This window comes from Centropristis striata, chromosome 16 (genome assembly GCF_030273125.1).
Source record: "Centropristis striata isolate RG_2023a ecotype Rhode Island chromosome 16, C.striata_1.0, whole genome shotgun sequence".
Taxonomy (NCBI): Eukaryota; Metazoa; Chordata; class Actinopteri; order Perciformes; family Serranidae; genus Centropristis; species Centropristis striata.
Window position 1 is genome coordinate 3349339 of NC_081532.1, and position 12757 is coordinate 3362095.

At 39.3% G+C, this 12757-nt stretch overlaps 1 protein-coding gene across 1 annotated transcript; it reads right to left on the reverse strand.

The window, feature by feature from the left end:
- Nucleotides 1–1694: 1694 nt before the first annotated feature.
- On the reverse strand, nt 1695–6118 carry col10a1a (collagen, type X, alpha 1a). The gene is made up of 3 exons (XM_059352670.1): nt 6032–6118; nt 5510–5654; nt 1695–3578 (listed from the first exon to the last, which is right to left on the reverse strand). Exons 1-3 carry the CDS (start codon nt 6035–6037, stop codon nt 1744–1746), a joined length of 1986 nt encoding a protein of 661 aa, XP_059208653.1. The 5' UTR covers nt 6038–6118; the 3' UTR covers nt 1695–1743.
- Nucleotides 6119–12757: the final 6639 nt, after the last annotated feature.

Here is a 12757-nt window from a genome sequence, read left to right on the forward strand (position 1 = left end):
TTTTCACAAATTAAAGTATTAACAGTATACTGCTTAATATTTCTGCTTGCATCAATACAAATACGAGTTGATTCTACTTTCTGATGTCGTTTTTATTAATTTCTTATGCTATAATGATGGTCTTACATTAGGATATTTTTACTGAAGTAAACCTAGGGTAGAATTTCTACTTTTTAATACTTAACACCCCCTAGTAAGCATTGAGCAAAAATATAAATATCTAAAAAATAAATGTTTTAAGTGGTTTAAAACACACTAAAAAGCTACATTTTCAAGTTTTTAAGTGTGTAAGTACTGTATTTGTCACCAATTATAATTGAAATGCTAACAGGAGGAGTTTTTGTACCAACAATTAAATGTTCATATAACTATACTGTCTACAAATTTTAAAATAAAGCTTTGCCTCATAATTTTATATTGGAGTATTGATACTTTTTAATCTGCATATAAAGGATCTGAATTCTACAACTGACAGGGACAGCACATGTTATTATTTTGTATATTGTATTATTATATGGTCATGCTAAAGCTAAAGCTAATATCTTAGCACCCATTATTAACAGTTTTTGCCTCTATTTCTTCCTTTTTATTTTTTTGCATTGATGTAATATCTTGCAGAACTCATAAATAAAGAATTTGGAAATCAGGTAATTTCCTTCATTGATCTAAAATCCAGGGCTGTGAAAGTTTTTATTAATCACCAGTGGCAAATCAATACTTAAATTGGACTCCTTTGCAGGTTCCAATGCTGGGAAACATCCATTAAACTGTTCTTGATCTATAAACTGAATCCCAACCAGTCGACAGGGGCATTACTCTGTAGTTGACCTTTGACCCCAATGCATCAGCAGGCAAGTGATTTTTAAAAAACATTTTTTTACAAAAGATAAATCAGGTTTTATGTGCAATAATTGCATGGAATGCCATTTAAACAAGTTAAATTGTTATTTTTTAAGCAAATATTCAGTGTAACTGATTCATTAAGATCTTTTGTATCATAGTTATTTGTCTTATTATTATTATTTGTCTAGGATATTTAATAAAACAGTTTCCATTATTTAAAAAAGGCTTCTGAGACAAAGACATAAGTTTAGACATCTTTTATTTTGGTCATTATGTTTTACATGACATAATGCATGTTCAGGGATATAACAATGTTGCTGGTAGTTTGTGTTTGTATGACAGTATTCTGGTGACTTATTTCATTATAACGGTCAATTTGACCATTACCATTTCACAATATTCAAGTCACATACAAGGATAACAGTTACAACATGTTGCACAGAAAGTATTTGTGTACTTTTAATAAGATTATTGGTCACCCAAACAAAAACAAACAGGTACAAAAAAAACAAAAAAACAAAAAAAAAAGAAACCAGACAAACACTAAGAATCACCAGTTGAAGTCAATATAAAAGGAGAAGTAGAAAAAGAAAAAGTCAGGACACAACACAGTTATAACACCTCAATTTCACATGATGTCTCCATTACAAAAGCTCACTGGTAACTTTGTGGATTGCTTCCCCCATCCCTGATCACCTGTTTTTATAAATTAGTTTTCCTTCTTCTAAGCACCTATTTCTTGTAGTTTTCAAGTCGAGATGCGACTATTCCTCAAAAAAAGGGTGAACTGCCTGTCGGTTTTGTTTGAGGAAAAAAAAATTAACAGGGAGTTTACTTTAGTTTGAGAAATAGATGGCAAATTTAGTTGGTTGGCTTTTTGGGAACTACTCTATCAACCTATCACGTTGAGGCAATGAGGAACCCGGAGAAGGAGCAGTGGACGTTCTCGGCAGCGAAGACACCGTTGGCGTCCTCGTCGGGGATCTGGACGTAGACGGTGTCCTGCTCGTCGAGCAAGAGGACGGCGCTACCGGACATCTGGTCCAGGAAGCCCTTGTTGTACTCATCGTAAGTGAACATAACGGGCTGGCCGTTCTTGTACAGAGCCACCAGGGCATGAGCTCCATTAACGTGGATGCTGTAGGAGAAGTAGTAGACTCCTGGAACTTGGCATGTGAAGATGCCGGTCTCGGGGTCATAGTGGCTCTCGGCGTTGTACACGATCTGGTCGAACTTGATGGGGGTGCCGGCGGCGGGGTAGGGGGTGGCCAGAGATGCAGTGAAAGCAGACATGGGGGACTTGACCATGACCTCGCTCATTCCCATGCCCTTCTCAAAGACAACCTCGCCAGGAGGTCCAGGGGGACCAGCGGGGCCAGCGGGGCCGGGCTCTCCATCAGCACCGTTGTCACCGGGCAGACCAGGGGGTCCCTGGGGGCCGGGGACACCCTTGGCAGCCAGACCAGCGGGGCCAGAGGGACCAGGCAGACCGGGGTGTCCCTTAGCGCCAGGAGTACCTGCAGCGCCCTGAGGACCAGTGGGTCCTCTGGCACCGGGAGCACCATCAGAACCAGATGGGCCTGTCTCACCTGCACGGCCGGGGTGACCTTTGGGTCCAGCGGGGCCGGGGATACCGGGGGCACCGGGGGTACCGGGGGCACCTACATTGCCTTTGTCACCGGTGGAGCCAGTGGCTCCTCTGGGGCCGGGGGGACCAGCTGCGCCGGGGTAACCCTGCTTGCCTGCGAAACCCTGAGCTCCCTGATCTCCCTTGTTTCCCTTAGCTCCCTGAGGTCCGCTTGGACCGGTATCACCTTTGTCACCAGCAGCACCGGGCTCACCTGGGAAACCTCTGGCACCCTGAGGTCCAGAAGGACCACCTGGGCCAGTAGCACCAGTAGCACCAGTATATCCTGTTGGACCCTGATCACCCTTTGCACCTGTTGCGCCGGTGGCACCTGTAGCTCCTCTCTCTCCCTTCTCTCCATTTGCACCTGGCTTTCCGTATCCGGGGACTCCGGGGGCGCCGGTGGCTCCAGCGGGTCCCTGGTGGCCTTTAGGGCCAGATGGGCCGGGCATACCGGGGGCACCGTTATCACCTGGTTTACCTGGCATACCTACACCTGGGGCACCAGTGTGTCCCTTGGGTCCCTGTGGTCCCATGGGACCTGATGCACCATCTCTACCTGGGCTACCTGACTTTCCTGGCTCACCGGGCATACCGGTCTTTCCTGGCTTTCCAACTCCAGCCTCACCTGGTGCTCCAGGTGCACCTGCGGGTCCTTCAGGTCCTGACTCACCCTGAGGTCCTTGCACTCCAATACCTCTATCACCCTTAGAACCAGGCAGACCAGGAATACCTGGATGTCCCTTCAGACCGGTTTCTCCTCTTGGTCCCATTGGTCCAGGCAGACCAGAAGGTCCAGGCTTGCCAGTTGCAGAGAGGCCAGCGGGTCCGGGGCTTCCAGAGGATCCAGGGGCGCCTCGTGGTCCCTGAGAGCCAGGGGCACCGGTGTCTCCCTTCTCACCAGGTGCTCCATTGCTGCCAGGTTTACCAGGTCCACCTGGGGATCCAGGCTTGCCAGCAATGGAGCGACCAGGAGCTCCAGGAGCTCCAGGAGGTCCTTGGGGTCCTTCAATGCCTTCAGCGCTCTCACCTGGGGGGCCAGGAGGGCCAGCAGGTCCCTCGGGGCCAGGCTCACCTGGAGCACCAGGCTCACCTGCCACTGACACCACTGTGGAGACAGAAGTCCATCATCAGAACCAGAACAAGAACTAAAGTCAGAACTGCTGACTATGTTTAGTCAGAAAGGAATTGTAAGTATTTTCTATTAAAAGGGACAAAAAGTACAAGAACATGGATGTATCTGAGTTTGTTTTAGTATGAATGAGTTTTTGTATTATGTTGACTTGCAACCTGATTGTTCAACAACCAGGTTGCATTATGGGAGGATTCACACATTTGAAGAGAAATGCTGAAATAATAAATGTTACAATCAGTCGTTGCTCTTGTCTGTTTCACCAAAGAGTTAAAAAGATGGATGCATTATAACATGATTTACTGATTGGTTGAATTGTTCAATGATATTTGATTCCTGGAGGTGGAGCAAGTTTTTATTCCAAGAACACAATATTGTAGTTTTGAGGTTTGTCCACATTGTGCTGATTCACTGGTGCAGTTTTGGGAAATCCTTTTTTTTCTCTTTGCAAATCCTTTAAAATAAATGTTAAAGTCTCTGATTTATTTTGAAAAACATTCAAATTATATATTTATTTATTATCTAAGAATGTATTTAATTGTTATGTATAAAATGTATAAAATACACATTTATAAATTTTAATATTTTGTTTTAAATCATGTGTTTGATAGCTATTATTACACTGTGCCGGTCAAAGAGCTTTCAGAAGCTGTTTGTGACTTGTTTGTCAAACAGAAGGTCTAAATGAGAAGGAGTTATTTTTTTATTTGCAGCCTTAATGTGGTCACATGTGTTTGAGTAAAAAAGGCTCACTCCTTGGCAGCTGAAGCCAAGTTTGGATAAAGCCAAACAGATGTTTCTACTTCTGTGTGAAGCAGGCACACCCAAGCAAACCACACTGCTGGGTGACTGGACTGTAATTGTCAGTGTCAACCTAAAAATAATTCACTAACAGCTACTTTGACAAATAAAAATAGTATGTTGATTCACACAAAAGCAACATTTCATATTTTATATTGCATTTTAGCCAAACACCATAATTAACATTTTTAAAGTGTAGTAAATCTGAATATACTAGAAATGTGCATCATGTTCTTGTTTTGCATGGGGAATCTATCGGAAAATCAAAGTCAACTTGTGTTTCAAATTAACTAAATTATGCATGAAGTAACATGCGTGTTTGAAGACAAATAAACAGGGAACATTTGCAGCTAAAATAAGTAAAATGAGAAACATTTATGTCTAATCTAAAATAAAAGTATCTTACAACACTTTGCTCTGGAAAGAAGTGATTCCACTGAATAGCTGATCATGCAATGCACATTTTGCAGCAAAAACTTGCAAATGCAGTCTCAAAAAAGTATTTAAAATGTTTCTAGCAGTCAGCATCATGTTTCTAGTTCACCATCATGATCGCAAAATAAGAAAGTCCCTGAATAATTTAATTTGGGCAAAGAAATTTCCAATGTGCTTGCCTTTGCAGAATAAACTAACAAAAAAACTACAAGAAATGTGAAAAATACTTCAGCTAGATGCATGTATCAACACCGAACTGCAAAGCTTTGCAGAGTAAATAAGCCTTGTTATTGAAATGCTCTATTTAAACGGACTATATGATTGGAGAAGCATGCACACTGTTGCAGCCAATCAGAGCACACGGCAGCTCCAGAGCAAAGTGGAGTTGAGTTTTCAAAGTAAAGTGCAGCTGGCTGGCTGTGGCCAGCATCCGTCTGGCTGTTACTGCTCCTATCTGCCACAACAAAGATGCTTATTTGCAAGCTGAAGATTTAAAGGTAAGGCAAGGCTGTCGTGAAATGTTACTAAAGTAAAACTTGTCTTTAGAGAGGAAAATAAGACTTTTAGAGGCAGCTTTTGTGAGGACAAACTAGAGAAAAACTAGAGAAATTCGAGCATGATCTAAGGTGAAAAACAGACAGTAGAGAGAGCAGAAGGCTGTGTTTTCCTACCGTGGCTCTTCACAGAGTAGGGCTGATACTGAGGGGCGGCCTTCACCACCTTCTTCACCACATAGCCTTTCCCATGGGCTGCTGCCAGGGCAACCATCAGGCCGAAGATGCAAGCTACTCGTAGGTCCATCTTGCAAAGAAAACTCTGCAGGGGGAAGAAAAAAGCACAGTCAGCACAACCACTCTCAAGGCAACAAGTGTCAACAGGCTTTCTCTCTCTAGTTTTAGGTTATTTTACAGAGCTTAAAACTGTGTAGAAGCTGAACATCTTACAGAGATTTAATGGATAAGTTATAAGTTAAGGATAAGTTAGAGCAAAAGGGTTCAAATTCAAGATTTGGAAAGATTTTGCAGCCAGAGCATCCTTCGCTAAAAGTCACTCAGGATGCTCCAAGCCGGCCAAAATCTGCCTCCTTCCCTCAGCCTGCCACAGGAAAGCCTCAAGGCCTGATTACAGCCGGGAGGTCGAATACACTCCCCCGGAGAGAGAGCTGTCTAGAGAGGAAGAGAAGTCACACGTACCAGCATCCAAAGGGGGTAAAAACAATCTCTTCAGCACCAGTTAGCTCCTGGCACTGCTGTATATCCTTAGGGTAGGAGCACAACTGAGGATATGCTGCCTCCCAGTACAATGATGTGGGTATTTATACCATATCTACCCCTCGCATCATTAAAAAAAAAAAAAAAGCCCCCACCATGCAAGTACCTCCCTCCTCAGAGCTAGGCTGTAATTAGCAGACAGATCTGCCCAAAGCGGGCATGTCACATCAGGGTGCCTCAATGTCTTGAACATCCAGACACATGATTATCACTTATTTCAGTCTTCTTCTGAACTAGAAAATAATCATGTACAAAGCAAAAATAAACCAATACATAAACAAAGAGCACAAACAAGCTGTGCAGGAGGAATAAACTCAGCTAATAGCACCTTTAGTAGCACCTTATTTGACAGTTTTTCAGCAGTGTTTTTTTATGCTCAGGACATTTTTTTTTATATATATATATATATTTTTGAATGCTTAGAAGACCCCCCTGTTTAAATATGACAACTTCTGAAAATAGTCAAAACATATCTATAAAAAAACTGCCTTTGCAGAAGCACGTGTTGCTTACAAAGCTTGCATTGAGGATGTACAGAACCAGACACATCTGCAAATTTACATCTAGTCCAGCCGGCTGGCAGAGACTCCTTCACCTTTCCTGACTGTCTGCCATGATAAGGTAAACAAGGGAAATGGTGGGGAAAGGTTGTCCAGAGTACCATGAAAGGTACTGTTGCAAATAATTACGTTTATTCCTGTCGCTTCCCTTTAATGGATTCACATTTTTAATTCTTCCTATATTGACTTTTTGTACATTTCCTGGGTATAATTTGGTCATCTTGTCGTTGTGGCTAATAGAGGACAAAGCAAGCTTGCTTTCCGTCTCTATTTCAGGAAGAACACTTTTTCTTAAGTTGTGTATTTTTGTAAGTATGTCACCCTCCAAACAGCTAATAAAACTATATAAGGAGGCACTGGAAAAGACATTTAGTCTTGTTTCTGTGCACTCTAGTGAATGCAGCCCAGTGTGTGACAGCCCTCATGTGCAGTGTGGCTGTTTGGCCAGCAGATGGCAGGTTTTACTGTTGTACAGCAGTGAGATGCTGCTGCTGCAGGGAAGGGGCCATGTCCCTGTGGTCACTTGTTATTTTTGGTCCCCTCGGTGCAAATACATCATCAGAGGTTTTCGGGCCTATTCCTACAATTACAGCTAGTTTCTGTCGTGATGTTGTATTTCCTCAATCAGCGCTATCCACCACTATTATCCTCCCTCACCCTCCACCTTGTCTTGCTTACTTTGAGAATCTCCTACTGTAATTTCTCAATTTCAGCCTGGCCGCATAGGAAATGCATACACCCAAATAATCACATGTTCTCAAACACACAAGTAGCCATAAACGATGTGTAGGGTTCTCCGAGTCCCATCCCAGCATCTTCCTGAACATACGCCCATATATGGCACGTCCTGTGTTCTTATAATGTATATACATATTGCTGACAACATGGGTGTATTTGCAGAAACGATGATGACGCGCTGCCTGATTGAGGCCTTCGCTTCAAGTTTCTATATGGGGCGTCTATAGAAAACACACGTGAGTGCGACAGGCGTCTTTCAGCGGGGGGATAATTAGAGATTCTAACACATGGAGCTTGTTTGAACCCCTTTTTTTTCTCTTTCTTCTGTAAATTAGATCAAATTATCTGCAATTTTCCAAAGTGCTACCTTCGCTGGCTTATAGCACTTAATCATATCTGGCAAGCATTGTTTAAGTTTGCTCTTCCTGTCAAATAAAACATAACGTAATTTGTGATCTTCATTTCGAAATGTTTGGAAAACTCAAAGTGCGAGACAGGAGCGACGGCTCGCATCAAAGGCTGCAGACTGATTACCTGAGGCTGGGAGAGGAGAGAGAAATGTCACATTACATGCACACGTGACTCATGCAACTCAGGGAAAATCACTCTCAGTGGCGGTTCTAGACCAGATTTACTGTGGGGGCCAATCAGGGGCCAGTGTTTAATCAGAGGGGCACATTAAAAAACGGCAAGGATGATATTTAAGCATTCAAAACCTTTATTTTAGCTTATTTAAAAATCTCATTTAAGTATATTTGTTTTTTTTTTTAATACTTTATTGCAAGGCTTCTTACTTTCACAAACATAATCAGTCATTTCGTTTTCTTTACAATATTGTACCTTGCATTTTTTTCCCCTTTTTTCAAGGTATATATTCACAAAGTAAATAACAAAACATAGGGTAAACAGACAAACATATATACAAGGCAAACTGGTATTCATCAAATGAGGATCTCCAAGAAAAGGAATAAACAACAAACTAACGACACACAAAAAAAACTAAAAAGTAATAATAATAAAAACATTTTTAATTTATTTATTTAAGTATATTTGGAAGATACAAATACATTGATTGAAACAATGAGACTCACCAACAATAACAATTGTTTTTGTTCGACAATGACATTTCTCATTTTTGTGCACAATTACTTTTTTATTTTGAAAGTGCAGCACAGCTTTTATAGCACAATTAAACTATTATACAATGTACACATTGCCAGTTGTCTGCTCAAAAACAAGTTAGTGAGTTGTTGTTACTTATATCTTTAAGTTGGGGTTCAAAACAAGGGACAATAGTTCTGATAACTCTTATTTCTTTGTTGTGAAATGCGGGAATGCGGTGATATTCATTAGCGAAAGCTAGCGGCTAACTGATGCTAGCGGCTAACTGATGCTAGCGTCGCTGCTTGTTACAGCTACAAGAGTAGCCATTAGCGTATCAATGCTAACTCAAAATTGTGGTCACAACATTAGCTGACATTTCATAGCGGCGTTACAATCGTGCCAATTCAGCACATTGCAGAAGTTAGCAGAAGTAAGGATTAAAAGTTATTACAATGTAAAATTATAAGTTAGTACAACTTAGAGTTGAGTTGACAAAAAACTTAAAATATTTAGTTTAATTGTCCAACTTAAACTTTTATCGAAATTTGTTGCCTTGAAATTTTGAGTTCACCCAACTTTTCTTTTTTTGCAGTGTATTTGCAACAATTATCTGGCAGAAGTGCAGGGGTGCCAATATTTTTGGCCATGACTGTATCACGTCTTCCTACGGCACCTACAAAGCGGGTAATTCAATTTATTGTTGCTTTTTTATTATTATCACATGCTGCCTTAAATTTTGTTATCTTGTACATTTATTAGTATACATATATTGTATATTTTTTAGAACCTGGTCTCACAGGAATCCGTGAAACAGACACGGATTCGCTTAACTCAAAATCCGTGGAATAGCCATGGAATCACTCAAATTTCTGTGAAACTGACACGGATTTCGCTACAATGCAAGTTAATGACAGTCATATCCCGTGGCTATTCCATGGATATTTGTTCCTATTTGTTGTGACTTTCCAGGTCCCGGCGGTCAGAACAAAAAACATGGCGGACAGTTCTCTCATTTTTAGTGAAAAAATCAATATTTTGACTTAGTTTCTGCATAAAAATGGATTTTGATCACATTTCTAGCGAGAATATATGTTTTATTTTCTAAATATTCACTCAGTGAATGTACATAATCACTTTGTATGTTGGAATAGCCACGGGATATGACTGTCATGAACTTGCATTGTAGTGAAATCTGTGTCAGTTTCACTGAAATTTGAGGGATTCCGTGACTATTTCACGGATTTTACATTGCTTTTACATTGGTTGGCATTCTGTGGACAGCAAAGCAAGAATTTCACTGTACAGGGAAACATGTTTTTTACTGTGCATGTGAAAATAAAAATTACATGTACATGTGACTCATGCAACTCAGGGAACATCACTCTCAGGCCAATATCTTAAGTGCAAGTCATATTTTTCATTTTGATTGCACATGTTTGGTCTCGCTTTACCAGTTTTTTGCTTTTTAAGCACTCAGCTGCTGAAGTTTCCTATTTTAAATGAATTGCTTCTGGCTGCCACACTATACTTTCCCTGTGCCACCAGTTTGATATCTTTGAGTTATACTATATTATTTTGAAATCTCTTCATATTCGTGCTCCAAGAGGAGGCCCAGCTGTTGTAAAATTTAGCTAAAATGACAGAGCAAGAGAGGGTGGGGTTGGGATTTTATATGTTTAGGTTCAGATAATTTCAGTTTATTTATGTTTTTCAAGCATGGTTAAACCGCTGCAGAAGAGGTTCTCCGTTTTTAGTTTGACATTCTGAGAACAATGATTCATCTCTTTATGCATAAAAAAAAAAAAAAATGCAACAACAACAACCTGCATCTGCATGTGAGCTTAAGAGGCAGAAACATTCATGCTGAGCTTTGGAACCAGAGTATACTTTGGCTGGAGGAAAACTCGAATTAACAGTGTAATTTAGATGTTGTTTATAACCTTGAAGCATCTTTTTTATTTTCTAAACACGCCACTGTGCTCATTTGCGAAGGACTCTGTGTCCTTGTGTTATAGTGGTGAAATTGAAGGCTGTGAAAGTGCATGGCAGAGCTGCCTCTCTCTCTCTTTTCTCTCTTTCTCTCTGCTGAAGTCATTACAGCACCGCAGCAGCTTGATGTGGTCACCAGGCTTCATTGTAATAACCATTAGGAATTAGGTTAGCAGCCGTCAAGCTGCAGGCGGTGACGTCGCTTTGGTCTTATATTGTGGAGAGACCCTCGCTGTAAAACACGCTTTCAGTTTCGTGTCACTTCATACACTTGATATGTGACATAAAACGCTTTTACTGCATTTAGAAAAATAAAGAAAATTATGAACATGACACACCCAAAGTCACGGAGGCTGCACAGGATCACGTTGATCTTTGTTTTATGTCTTTGTTTTCCAGATAAATAAGCACATTTATCTAGACAAATGCAGTGTTTAGGTACAATTTGGGTTTTTCTACTATACTGCAAAAAAAAATGGTGTCTAAAAACCAGATAAAACAGTAAATCTGAGGGAAATGATCTTGCTGCATGGACAGATAATTTACCTTGACAAGATTTATTAAATTAAGATTATTAAATCTAGAAATAAACATGTTGAACACTTAAAATATATTCTTATTTTAAGTGTTCAACATATTGCAGAGAGACCCTCGCTGTAAAACACGCTTTCAGTTTCGTGTCACTTCATACACTTGATATGTGACATAAAACACTTTTACTGCATTTAGAAAAATAAAGAAAATTATGAACATGACACACCCAAAGTCACGGAGGCTGCACACTCTCTTGTTTCAGGATCACATTGATTTCAGACTTTGTTTTATGTGTTTATGTTTGTTTTTCAGATAAATAAGCACATTTATTTACACACATGCTGTATTTAAGTACAATTTAGAGGTTCTTTCCTTGGGTTTTTCTACTATACTGCAAAAAAATGGTGTCTAAAAACAAGATAAAAACACTAAATCTGAGGGAAATGATCTTGCTGCATGGACAGATAATTTCACTTGACAAGATTTCTTAAATTAAGATTATTAAATCTAGAAATAAGCATGTTGAACTCTTAAAATAAGAAATTAACTCTTAAAACAAGAGTTAATTTCTTGTTTTAAGTGTTCAACATATTGTGGAGAGACCCTCGCTGTAAAACACGCTTTCAGTTTTGTGTCACTTCATACACTTGATATGTGACATAAAACGCTTTTACTGCATTTAGAAAAATAAAGAAAATTATGAACATGACACACCCAAAGTCATGGAGGCTGCACAGGATCACATTGATCTTTGTTTTATGTCTTTGTTTTCCAGATAAATAAGCACATTTATCTCGACAAATGCAGTGTTTAAGTACAATTTGGAGGTTCTTTCCTTGGGTTTTTCTATTATACTGCAAAAAAATGGTGTCTAAAAACCAGATAAAAACACTAAATCTGAGGGAAATGATCTTGCTGCATGGACAGATAATTTACCTTGACAAGATTTCTTAAATTAAGATTATTAAATCTAGAAATAAGCATGTTGAACACTTAAAATAAGAAATGAACTCTTAAAATAGATAAATTATTTTTCCTGTTTTTCTAAGTAATTTTTTTCCTGTTTTTTTCTGACATTTTTTCTGTTTTTCTGACTATTTTTTTCTGTTTTTTATTAAATCTAGAAATAAGCATAACGCTTAAAATAAGATAAATTATCTAACACTTCTAAATCTAAAAATCTAAATATTTTTTTTTTCTGCAGATAATCTGTCTCATGTATTGTTGCCATGATACAGTGGCAGTTTCAACAAATATGACAAAACCGTAATTAGCTTTTTCTTGTTTCAGGGTATTTCCACACTGTGGTATAACTTGTAAAATACTAGCACAAGTACTTCCACCTCTGGTACACTGCAAAAAAGGTGTTTAGTCTAAAAACCAGATGAAAACAGTAAATCTGAGGGAAATGATCTTGTTGCATGGACAGATAATTTGTCTTGACAAGGTTTCTTAAATTAAGATTATTAAATCTAGAAATAAGCATGTTGAACGCTTAAAATAAGAAATCAACTCTTCAAACAAGATATATTATCCAACACTTCTAAATCTAAAGTTTTTTTTTTTATCTTGGTAAGAAACAAATAATCATCAGGTCACTCTGCTCGGGCCAGTTCATCGCTGCTGGCAGCTTTAATTTATCTTGTTTTAAGAATTAATTTCCCATTTTAAGCGTTCAACATGCTTATTTCTAGATTTAATAATCTTAATTTCACTTGACAAG